This window comes from Patella vulgata, chromosome 5 (genome assembly GCF_932274485.2).
Source record: "Patella vulgata chromosome 5, xgPatVulg1.2, whole genome shotgun sequence".
NCBI lineage: Eukaryota > Metazoa > Mollusca > Gastropoda > Patellidae > Patella > Patella vulgata.
Window position 1 is genome coordinate 26,814,347 of NC_065883.2, and position 13,147 is coordinate 26,827,493.

The 13,147-nt window shown below is 32.1% G+C and overlaps 1 protein-coding gene across 2 annotated transcripts in view; it reads left to right on the top strand.

Moving 5' to 3' along the window:
• Positions 1-13,147, top strand: part of LOC126821843 (regulator of G-protein signaling 7) — a 104,545-nt gene that overhangs the window by 85,732 nt on the left and 5,666 nt on the right. For both annotated transcript variants that reach the window (XM_050550360.1, XM_050550359.1), the window contains exons 7-13: positions 4,167-4,248; positions 6,369-6,443; positions 6,837-6,923; positions 7,378-7,439; positions 7,920-8,033; positions 9,170-9,301; positions 10,056-10,130. In XM_050550360.1, coding sequence (XP_050406317.1) covers positions 4,167-4,248; positions 6,369-6,443; positions 6,837-6,923; positions 7,378-7,439; positions 7,920-8,033; positions 9,170-9,301; positions 10,056-10,130 — 627 coding nt within the window. The remainder of the gene's footprint in view (positions 1-4,166; positions 4,249-6,368; positions 6,444-6,836; positions 6,924-7,377; positions 7,440-7,919; positions 8,034-9,169; positions 9,302-10,055; positions 10,131-13,147) is intronic.

Here is a 13,147-nt window from a genome sequence, read left to right on the forward strand (position 1 = left end):
GAATGGTCAGCTCTTTATCTAAATCTTAACTAATGTATCTTTAATTATGATATTTAATTTAAGAATATTTACATGAAGGGGGGCACAAAAAACATTATAACTATGGATCCGATTGGGTACTATTCATTTACCCTAGCAAACTCGTTTTTTTTCATTAAAGCGCATACCTTCTTGAAAATGCATTATGCAATTCAAAAATACTAAATTATACTATAAAACATAAGTACTATGTCAAAAAGTGTCCAGTGTCCATTGATTTGGTCAATTATATTTTATCAGGATCACAGACCGCCATGACACCTCTGACGCTGAGTGATAATCAGTAGCTGGAACTCTCAATATAGTTGGCATTATTTATATTTCTGCTTTATTAAAATTTAATTCAAAGTGAAAATCAATGATTCATTTGGAAAATCAAAACATCTGAATAAACAATTTGTCAAGAAATTGAATAGAAGCGGCGATAATTCTAACAGTATTGGTAGGGTGGAAAAGTGAGCGAGAAGTCTATATTATCCAATCAAATTACTAAAATTTGTATTTTATCTTAATTAAAATTTCGTGAAACAGGCCCCTGGTTTAATGTCTTGTGCATTCTCTCATTACCTACAAAAGAATAAATGTATGATAGCCGTTGCAAACAGTTTAGACGACAAAGGTTCTTTAGGCATATATTTCATTGCTTGGCAACAACTAGGTTTTTTGTTTTAATCATCTTAACTTTTGATAAACTTAAATAAGGAAATGTATTATTGGTGCAATTTAGGCTTAATTGATTTTATTTGAGCACAGTTGTACTGGACAGATATGTTGTATCATTTCATTTCAATTTGTATGCAGTTATCACTGTCTCTAAACACTTTTAAAGCAGAAATTGCAAATTTTCGAGTTATATTTTTAAAATGTATTAAAATAAAGCCTTAAAATAGATGGTATCCATAAACAGTCCTACCTTGTTAAAGAATAATCCAATTAATCCTATAATTCGCTATTGCCAGCTGAGAAATTGGCAAAAATATCATTTTTAACTTCAAATTCCAACATTGGAAAATGGCTGCCCCATGTTGTCAATAGCAAACCAGGGGAGGTAATTGTGTTGTTATTTCCTGTGTCATAGATTTTTAAGGGTGGGAAATAATGCCCATGATCATATAATAGTGATTTGATAACCTATTGAGCAAAGGACATAGAAATAATTATGTTTTGACTTTCTTAGAAAATTTGAAATTCTCGCTTTAAGTCCAATCACTTACGCCAATATCCTATAAATAAAAAAAACTAGTTACTTTCAACAAAATCTAGAAATAAATCTAGTAATCTCAACAATCACCTTTTCCACCATACCTAGCTGAATTAGAAATATATCCAAAATGCAATTCTTAAGGTTATACATTCTATTCAAGGGTTAAGGTCAGATTCAAACTACTAAATTCATTAAAGGAGATAACGGACTAGATCTAATTTTGAATGGCCCTAGAGATCTGTTGAACAATTCTGATATTTTTATATTCGAAGCGATCCATAATATTATAAAGAGTACTATTGTTGTGTCAAATAGCTACATCGCTAGTATTTCTTATATCATTTCATGAAACTGTATATATGTTCGGTTTTACAATTCATTATGTTTGATCTTATTTTATGTATATTATGCTTCTTTTATGTTGTTTACTATTTTCTATATCCCTAGAAAATATATTATATACATGTTGTTCAACCTGTTTCAAATTAATAAAATACTGTTTAAACTAAACATGAATTTTATGTCATGGTGCATTACTTCCTTCAACAGTCTAAATTGTTTGTTTTGACAAATGAAAAATTTCCCTGTATCTTTTGATGTTTGTCACATCAATTAACATATCTTGATAAAAGAAAAACACTGACCATGTAATTGAGTTTTCTATTATATTGCATTAAGGAAAAACATTTGGTGAATTTTTACAAAATATTTATTTTTAGAAACATTGTAAGGTTTTTAGCATTTTAAATTTTATAACTTTTGTAATACATTTAAAGAACAATGAACTCCTACAAATTAAATTCTGATGAAACATAATTATAAATCTTTTTTATTTAACAAAGAAATAATTATAATTTCAAATATATTTTAATGCTTGCAAAATCACTTTATAAGGGTTAATCATATTTGTGTTGACAATTTACAAAATCAAAGTAAATCCATTCTGGCATGAATACAGTTAACGTCTAAAGTGGCCAAAAGAGAACAAACAAGAATATTCTTCTTTGATAGACATTTAATAATTGAACATTTGCTTGATAAAGATGAGAGTATCTTCGTCGATACATCGCTTAGTATTAAACTCAGTAATTGTGTATCCATAAAATTTACTTTGTGCTAAGAAATATACTTTTTATACACCCACATGGAAATGTGGGCGTATATTACCGTCGCCCCGTCTGTCCGTTGTCCACAATTTCTTGTAAATGTTCTAACGCCAAACGTTATCATCCGATTGATATTTGTTGTTTAAATTAGTGAAACGACGAAGCCTATTGAATTTCAGCAATTTCCATTAATTACATCTAGAGTTATGGTCCTTATTTATTTATTTATTTATTCTTCAAGTAAAGGTTACAACATGACAATAAATTAATGTATTATAATAAGAACTAGTGTCGCATTACACGACTGGGAAAGTGACAACAATAAATACAGATATGTATATGAAAATAAGAACTATGTGCTACATTGTAATGTGGGATGCCATATGAGACAAGCATAGAGAAATATGATAGCTATGGTGTCATGAAGAGACCTTTACTTAGGATAGCCCATAAAGCCTGACGTATATAACATCCGTTGCTTTGTCCTTGTGTCACTTTGTTCAATTTTATCAATGCTCGACCGACAAATGTTATCATTCGATCTGTATGAAATTTATATGCTTCATTTAGATTAGTGAAACGAAGAAGTCTATTTAATTTCAGCATTTTCCGTCAATTGCTTCTAGATTTATGGCTCTTGTTTTACTTTGTGAACCTTGTGAACGTTCAAATGACAAAAGTTATCATCTGATTTGTATGAAATTTATATGCATTATTTAGATTAGTAAAACGAAAACGCCTGTCAAATTTCAACAATTTCTGTAAGGCCCTTGTTTCAGTTTGTAGAACCTTGTGAACCTTCAAACGATGAAAATTATAAACTGATTTGTATGAAATTATCTTGTAATTGGGGGCATATGCTATAACCCTTGTCGACCGTTTGGACAATTTAGCTGCTGTGGGCGTATGTTTCATTGCCTGGCAACCTATCTTTTCTCTTATATAGCAGTTATGAAAGTAGGTAACTCTGAAAGATCCAACATGCCAATATAGACATACATTTTACAACCACACATCATTAAAATACATTTTGGTCCAAAAATTATTCCTATCAATCAGGGGGAGGGGAGGGGGGGCCGAATAGTTAGCATGTACGCACTGTAGCATAAAGTCTGTTGTTGAATCAACTGGCGTGCTTTCGATTCCTTGGTTGTACCTGACAAGGAGTAGGGTCGTCTGCCCAACCTAATGGGTTTTCTCCAGGTTCTCCGGTTTCTTCCCACTGCTAAAGACCCCTACACGCAAGCGAATTATTGAAATAAAATTGAACCATATGTTAGTCCTGGAAAATGACCTAGTTTGTGTCAAGGGGGAAATTAAACCCCATCTCTTTCTCTCGCTCTCTCTCTCTCTCTCCCATCATTCAATTCAAGTTATTGCTATTTTAAGTTTACATTTGTTTCTATTAATTTCTCACTGCCATCTTTATATCTCTTTATTAATAATAATTGTGGTATATTTTACATACAAGACATGCCAGCCCATACTACATACAGGTCGTTTTCTTCTTAGATATGCTTAAAAACATCTATAAGAAGAGACCAGATCCATAAATATTCAACAGCATTTACATTAAAATAATGCATGTTTTTAAAATACAAGTGAATTATCTGCATTGTTGTGCCTTTAATGTAGTAATTTTCGTTAGTGTAATTATTTTATCAAACATGGTTTATTATAATGCATTTCATCATAGTATACAAAATGATAATTAGTTAATATAACAATATTTGACCTTTTATTTGAAGTAATATTTCCTGTGACTAAAGTTTTATACGATATTGAGGTCAATCAGATTTATTCATTTATATTTTCAGAGTTGATAAAAAGCGGGATAAATTAGAACGAAAAGTTTTAGACAGTCAAGAAAGAGCATTCTGGGATGTACACAGGCCAGTGGTGTGTATTTTTTAATTTTGATTTTTGTGTTAATGATTTCATTTTGATAAAAAAAACATACAGAGTGGTAATTGAACTTTTAGATAGTCTAGACCAGTGGTTCTCAACCTTTTTTTTGCCAACGGCATGGCACACCTTGCAACACATAAAAAATAGCGGCACACCTGGCTAAATATATATGAAAAATATTTGAATTTTGCAAATTAAAACATGGTAAGTCAGACGTAATACAACCGTAGACAGAGACTAGTCATAGACACATAGAATGACTCCAACTAAATGAAGAAAAACACAGCTATGACTTTACCAGTAGACACCAGTGAATACTCAATTGGGATCACATGGTTTTTCGCATATTTTCTTAGTGACCTGGTACACTTGTTGAGAATCACTGGTCTAGACCAATATGGTTGATTTGCTTATACTTTATGTGTTATACATTTTCGTGTTTGTTCTTAATTTAACATATTAATTTCATATCCTGTATGATGCATAGTTAAAACAATTTTAATAAATTATACTTGTAACTATCGTATATATTATTATATATATGTGTGGCAACTTTAATGTGGATGGGTTTTGCTTTTGTTCAATTGTTGTGTAGTTATTTATTGAATATGTCTATAGTAATACACATGTTTTTTTAAACCTGTAGATAGAGATAATAGTTGTATTGATAATCATGGGCGTGGATTTAGTGTGGGGGATGGGGGGGGACTCGTCCGCCCCTTAGAATAGGTCTCTGTCCCCCCCATGATTTTGATCGCCAGGACAAATTTTCAGGTTTATATCCACATGATGGTGGACTTGTTTCTACTTATCTGGAACTGAATCGGGACTTGAAACAAGAATTGTCATTCTTCAAGCGCCAGTTTTCGGCCAAATCTATTTTACTTGTGCATGAAGCGTTCATCATTATGTCACCTGAAGTGAGGCAGATGTTCCCTTCTATCGAAGCTCTTCTCATCTCCATCTCACACCCTGCTTGTTCCGGCTCAGCCGAGCGATCCTTCAGCACTCTGCGCCGTATCAAAACTTGGCTGCGCAACTCCATGACGCAAAACCAACTGAACCACTTGATGGCGTGTGGGGTGCATAATGACCCCCTTCATGTCGCCGAGATATTTAAAGAGAACAGTCCTGATCGTAGAACGAACGTCTTTGGACGATTCACTTAACTTCATGAACAATTAATATTTATGCAGCTTTGATGTAGGTAGTCAATTTTTCCATAGTGTATCATATTACCCCTAGTTAAAGCCTTCATCGAAATAACACTGGGACAGTAAACTGTTCGTAATTATTTATTTCATTTGGTAATGAAATGCTCCAGGTTCCAGGGTTCGTCCCCCCCCCCCCAAAGTTATGACAAATCCACGCCCTTGTTGATAATATATATATTTATGACATATGTTTTATATATGTATTTTCACATACATACATCCATATACCAGCTGTTAGTTATATTTAAGCTTATATCAAATATTCATACTCTATGCTATCATATAAATAACAGTATGATGTAGGTCAGGGTTTAGTATCTTTAGGTGCAATGGTTTTGTTTGAAAACAGAAAGGAATTCTATGGAATAAAAACAAATGGATAGATTATTAATCATATATCTAATAATTTAATCTCTATTGTCCTGTACTTAATATATAACAACACACCCAGATATTTAGGATATTTTTTTAATGGGATTGTACTAACCTTTAAAGGGTTCATTACTATAAGGAAAACACTGACATTTTTTAAACTATATGCACTCCTCAATCATTATAAAATAAAAGTTATAAAAATAAAAAAGTTCTAACTGAAATTAGTCTTTTAATATTTATTTACCCTATAAAAGCAATCATCTAAGCTAATAAACCAATTTGTATTTCTAGAATCATTAATTAATATTGAGTAAATAAATTTGCAGACCAAGAAAAAAAAAATCTTTTTTGAGGGGGGGATAAAACAGTACAGTGATGCATATTTCTCACTAATTTTACCAATTCAAAAGGAAGTGTCAATTTTCATTTTGTCTGACATTTAAAATACAAGAACAGTTTTGCACTTAATCTATCAAGTTTGATGTTTTTAAACGGCCATTGATCTTTCCTATTATCTTGTAGCCGGGCTGTGTGAATACAACTGAAATAGATATCAAGAAAGCATGTAGAATGAATCGACATTCAAAAATGTCACGGGTATGTATTTCTCCGAACAAAGATAAGACCTCGAATAATTATCTGGAAATTTATAAAAAACCTCTGTGCATGCATACTTTTGAACATTTATTACTTCAATGAACATTTACTTACCTTTAAGTTTTAAAAAAGAAATTCCTGTGGAATTAATATATCACTGGATTTCCAGTTTGCAAAGAACTTCATTGATTGAAGTTACTTAGAAAATCCTTACTCAATACAAAAGTATAACAAAATATTATGTTCTCTGTTAATTTTACGACCAAAAGAAATAAAGAGATAGCCCTGATGCTAATATTTTATATATTTTATATTTATTTCTATGCAGTGATAATGACTTACATACATTTATCTTAATGTCCTTATGTAATTTTGTAATGTTTTATTTATCAGCCAAATTATGCAGTACCAGGGGGGAGAATTAGTCCTAGTGTTTCTGAAGCAGAACTTAATAATTCTGCAGAACAAATAAAAACTGATGTAAGTGTTAAACATTTTTATTGGACTAATATTATTATTTGGTATTACAAAATATTTTCCACTCCATTATGTTTCATTTAACTTTATTATGATTCTTTACCTATTGCAAAATACGACTCACATCTAATTAATTAAAAGAAAGTTCCAAGAAATACTGTTTTTGGCAAATATTTAGATCAGTTTGGTCCATTATTACTTTCATCTCCCTATATAATTACACTTTTGACCCATTAGCCATTAAACACTAATTAAAGCAAAGACTGGACAATCTTGTTCAGTCTGCTTTCCATTAGATGATCAAGGTCAGTCAAAGGATTCTTAAGACCTGGAGATCTTTCTACTGATTGAGTCATATTGATATTGACTACATAACATCCCTGTAGAACTGATGGCAATGTAGGAGAAATAACCTTTATGATAACATTTAAAAGTAATTTTTTGTTAATTTCTTTAGATTTATGCGCTTCGGAGCAAATTAGAAAAAAGAAGAGTTAAAATATCGAAAGTAACGGAAAGGTAAGTAAAGCTTGAAACTTAAGGTTACATACTCTCTAAATAGAATTCTTGGAGATATGTGATACTATAATATAACTTAACATGGCTGCATTTCACTGAATAACTGTAAACATAATTAGAAAATAAATTTCCTTAAAGGTACATTATGTAATACCTAAATCTGCCTATTATCCTTATTTTTTCTGGCTTCAGATGTTATATATACTAAACAGCATAAAAAAAAAAAAAAAAGCGTCAGTACATTTTCTCAAAACTTCAAACAATCATGACTTTGCACAGAAACAAAGTAATCAATATATTCATTTTTCATTATCTATTTTTAAATCATTATAGCAAGAACGGCTAGCTCTTTACTTTATTCTTACATAATGCTTCCTTAAATGGTTTATTCTCTCATGTTTATTATGTCAAAACACAAAAAACTTTTATTATTTAAATCATGTATACATTTATACTAGTTAAGAATTATTTATATTACAGTTTTATAGCATACTACCAGCAATATGCAGAATATGATGCCTTTATAACTAATCCAGATCCAGCTAATCCCTGGATTTCAGATAATCCAGAATTTTGGGAACAAGAAAGATCACTGTAAGTATAAACTGTCTACAGATAAAGAAAGAGGATTTTCAGATAATGTATACTAAAAAGTACACCTGTAAAGTCTCTAATGGCATTCAATTATTTAACATTGATCATCGTTGATCTCCTCTCAAGGGGCTGACCAGATTTGTGAATTTCTTGGTAATATCTACAAGATATATAAGAATTCCTTTTCTTAAAGAACAATAGCTGAAATGCTTTCCAGTCAAGATCATCATTAAAATAAAACATTTAACTTTATTCACTACACAATCACCATTAAAAAAACCCATTTAACTTTATTCACTAATTTAGTTTAGATTAAACATATTTTATTGCAAATAATTTACAAAGAGATTAGGGCAATTTATACAAATTATGAACTTCCCTCCTCACATTGAATATAATGTAATATGTTGATGACAAAACAAACATTTAACAGACACTAGATACAGCCATATATAATATATAATTATCTATCATCTATTTATAGTACTTACACAGTTTTACATGATACTTGATGCATGAAACATAAGCATTATGATTTGTGTATTTAATACCAATTATACAGGGGTATATAACAGTGTTGTGCTATCATGCAAATTTGTATAAATCAATATCACATTAAAGATTAAAGGTTAAATATCAAGTTTAAGACCATACACAATCAAAAGTACTTTTTGCAGAAATCTTTTTGGTCCAGAATTATGCAGATCGATCAATTCTAATAGACAAATATAGTACCTGTAATGATAATTGTGCTATCTTTTTTTCGTACAATCCAGCTTATTCTTTATGAGAGGCTCCTTACACTCGAATGAGTTTAATTACGTTTAAAGGAAAAGAGCCTTTAAATTTTGAAATGTAGTTGAATGGTGTGAAGAGAGACTAAAAGTGAACATATAATGTGGAAATGTTTACAAACACCACAAGAGAGACTAAAAGTGAACATAATCATGAGGAATTATTTTCAAACACCACAAGAGAGACTAAAAGTGATCATAATAAAGTGGAATTGTTTGTAAACATCACACGAGAGAAGAAAAATTAATATAATAATGTGGGATTGTTTGAGGAGTTCATAAGCTCATAAATGTTTTAGTTGTACTATGCAATAATCAGTCATGTTTATATGTATTTTCCAGGAATGCTAGAGATATACCACAACGTCGGGTTAAACTTTGGGCTTTCTGTGTAGAAGAATTATTACGGGATGCAGCTGGAAGGGATCATTTTGGAAAATTTTTAGATAAAGAATTTAGTGGGGAAAATTTAAAGTAAGTTTCTTAGAAATAAACACTGGGATTAGCAATAGCCTTCTCTGAAACAGGTCATTAATTTGTTTTCTTCAAGATCACTAGGTAAGGATTTCTATAGGACGGATTAGTGATAAATGGACTTGAAGCAGATGAGAGTCGGCCGTTACACTTAAACCATTATATTAGTATATAAAATTTAGAATGATGATACACACAATTTGCCAGTTATAGACTGTAGAAATTGACAGCCAAGTGATGATTTTGTAGAAAGGCATGTGCCAGATAGTGTAATCTGTAGTTGAAGTTGTTTAAAGCTCTTGAGTAAGACCTTGCATAATATATGCCAGTTGTTTACCTGGCATTGTGCGTGTAACAGCTCTACGACAGGAGTTTCTTCAAACCAGAAGTAGTATAAATGAGGAAGTGGTAGTGCAACTCCACCAGGCCTAGGTAACTCCCCGTCCTGAGTTTCACTCATATGTACGCTAAATTTCTTCCTCAGGACAGACACAGTGTAGCTGCCAACCATAAACAAACGACGGTCGCATATATGGATAACACTCTGAATAACACCATAATGCAGCATCAATATATTACTTAATGTCTCCATCTCAACCTTTAAATCACAAAGAATTTAGAGTCTTGCAATGAAAAGAATACCAATGTCAATGCGATGCACACTCTACATTTGCCATATTTAATACTTATTTCTAGAATATGCAATAACATTTACATTGAGATTCTTTGTCCTGTATAAAAAAATTTTTTTCAGATTTTGGTTAGCGTGTCAAGAGTTAAAAGGCCTTCCAATGAGCGATGTACATCAAAAGGTCCATGAAATATTTAGGTAAGTTTGATAATTGCTATTAGGTATTAGAAATGAATAAATCTAACAGGGATTTTATGTAGGACATTGCAAGGTAGTCGTCTTCGAGTGACAACCCATTCTCACAACCACCATCAACCTGTCATCAAAATATCATCCAGTCACAGAAATCTTACATACATATTATACTGATGAGCCATACCTCCATTCATGCCCCTTTCCTGAATATCGCTAGCTCTACATTCCTAGAAGCTAGGTTGACTGAAATTTGGGACCATAGAAGAAGTGAAGAAGGCCACGGTTAATTAATTGTCTGTTTCTCATGACCCGCCCGCATGTCCATTTTCATCCATAATAATTACGCACTTCCTTAATTAACATAAAGCTTACAGTCTTGTGTTGTCTATTACATGTTGGTCACATGGTTTGTGGGAATGAATCCTTGTGTGAAATAGCTTTATTTAACGTCCGCTTCCACTGAAGTGATATCGCAGACAATTACATGTTATATATACAAGGGGGGTTGGATGGCTGAATGGTTAGCGTGCGCGCGCTGTATCATAAAGTCTGTCATTGAGTCGACTGGTGTGGTTTCGAATCCCCGGTTGTACGTGACAAGGAGTAGGGTCGCCTGTCCAACCTCGTGGGTTTTCTCCGGGTCCTCCGGTTTCCTCCCACTGCTAAAGACCCCTACGCGCAAGCGAATTATTGAAATAAAATTAAACCATATGTTAGTCCCGAAATGACCTAGTTTGTGTCGAGTGGACGTTAAACCCCATTTCTCTCTCTCTCTCTCTATATATACAAGGTGAAAATATTTAAAATGTGATTAGTGGGAAAAAAGGATATTTAGGTTTTTATATATATGTACAGATGACAATAAATAACAGGACGTGGCGTGATATAACAGGTGCAAAATTAAAAAAAGTGCCAGTAGAGACGATCACAGACATTGACAGACGAATTTTTGACAAAACAGACATGAATATGGACGAACAATTAGACAAGCATAGACATTTACATACGGACATTTTGACAAAACAGACATGAATGAGGACAAATATTTAAACATAGTGACATAGTATGTACATATATATATTTCTTTGGGTCGTTTTCGTCGGTCTGGTCAATTTGTCCGGTTGAATGGCAGGACGGTGCAACTCTTCCTTGGGGTTTGTTGGTGAGTGTATGGCCTGGTCCATTCTTCCTTCCATTTGGTTTTATTGTCCGGTATGGTGGCTAATTTCGTCTTTAGTTTGTTATTCGTTCCTTTTGTTTATTGGTTCTCTGAAGAAAGAATCCAGCACCTGAAAAGAAGAAAGAGAGTATATATGGTCTTATAGTGGTTATGTTTCGCCTAGTAAGGCTTCGGGCGGGGGGACGGGCGACGAGTTAGAAACTAATAATAAACTAATTAGGTAGATAAATAATGAATAGAATAAAAATAAATAAAAAAAAATAAAATAAAATAAGGTAAAATAAAGTGAAGTAAAGTAAAGTAATAAATTCAGTATGGCACTCTTAATCGTATATATAAAGTTAGTTTAAAAATGTTCTTTATTTCGATTTCATTTGTAAGTACAATACAAATGAAATTGAAATAAATCCAATTGTTGAACATTTAAGTACAGAATGTCAACCTTCAATGACGCTGGTTTTTAGCAGATGTAACCAATTATAAGTGTTTAACAGACAAAGAGTGTTAAAGTCAACATATGCCACATTAACAATGTATAATGTCACATGATCTTAATTGAATTCTGTTTAGATGTAGTACATGGAGGTCACTAATTGTCCTTCACAGGGCTCACGCTGGCTTTCAATTTTTTTACGCCAAAATGGATGATAATTTTTATATAAAGAAAATGTTCATATTTTTTTCTGCCAACTGGAATATTTTATCTGCGAAAAATGTGTGATAAGAAAGGCAACATCTAACCATTTTATGTCTCAGCTAGGCTTATTATAAAACAATTAGAGATATATACAATACAATATACAACAACTTTAAAAATCTGTCTAGATTTGCAAAGTTTGGATTTAATAAGATCAGATTTTATTTTTAGTGACTTCAGTCTATTTGAACACTGTACTGTACAATATATTTTCAGTATTTACACGTCAAATCTTATCCAAGGATTGCCAATTTTCTCTAAATTTTTGTGTTGCGTGCACAATGGACCTATTGTTATTTTCAGGTACCGTAAAGGTATCAGAATCTGAATCCTTGATAGAATGGTATAAATTTCAATTATATTTGTAACAGATGCTTACAATTTTTCCCGTCGTTAACTTTTACAGCATTTTGGTGACGGTAATGTGATATACATGTAAATACCGAACTGTTTTCTCGCTCAAAAATCGTCACTATTCGACTCGTTCTTACTTTTTCGACCAGTGGTGATAATATAATTTGAAATAAGGATATCCAATAGGCATGCTTGTATATTTTACATGCCGTATATGAAGCCACTGTAAACAGAATTCAGCTATTAAAATATTTAATTCTCTTCGAAAGGAACTGTCGGCCATTTTGATTACATGTATTACCATTTTTATGACGAAACGAAACATCAAATAATCACCACTTGGATTAATCATTAGGAGTAAATAATGACTTGACATAGGCTTTAAATATATATCCTTGGCAATTATCAATCAACTTATCATTAATCCAAGACACAACTGAATTAGTATTACTCATTGACGCGATCCAGATTATCAGCCAGTTGATTAATTTATAGTAGCCTGTCATGTGATTGATACTCAATAGTCGTTAATCCAGGATAAATACAATTAGAATTTTAAGATTTTTTTCTGCCAGCTCTCACAAAGAATCGCCAGTTCCGCAAAACATTATCGTCAAATCAAATTTTAATCGCCACTTTCATATTTTTATCGCAAATTGCGACTTTGGCGACCGACAGTGTGAGCCCTGGTCCTTCACTTTTCAAAAAATGGAGGGGACTATAAAAATGAGTTTGTTTGTCTATCTACCCTTCACACTTATGGGAAACGAAAATCCTTCTTCTACTTGG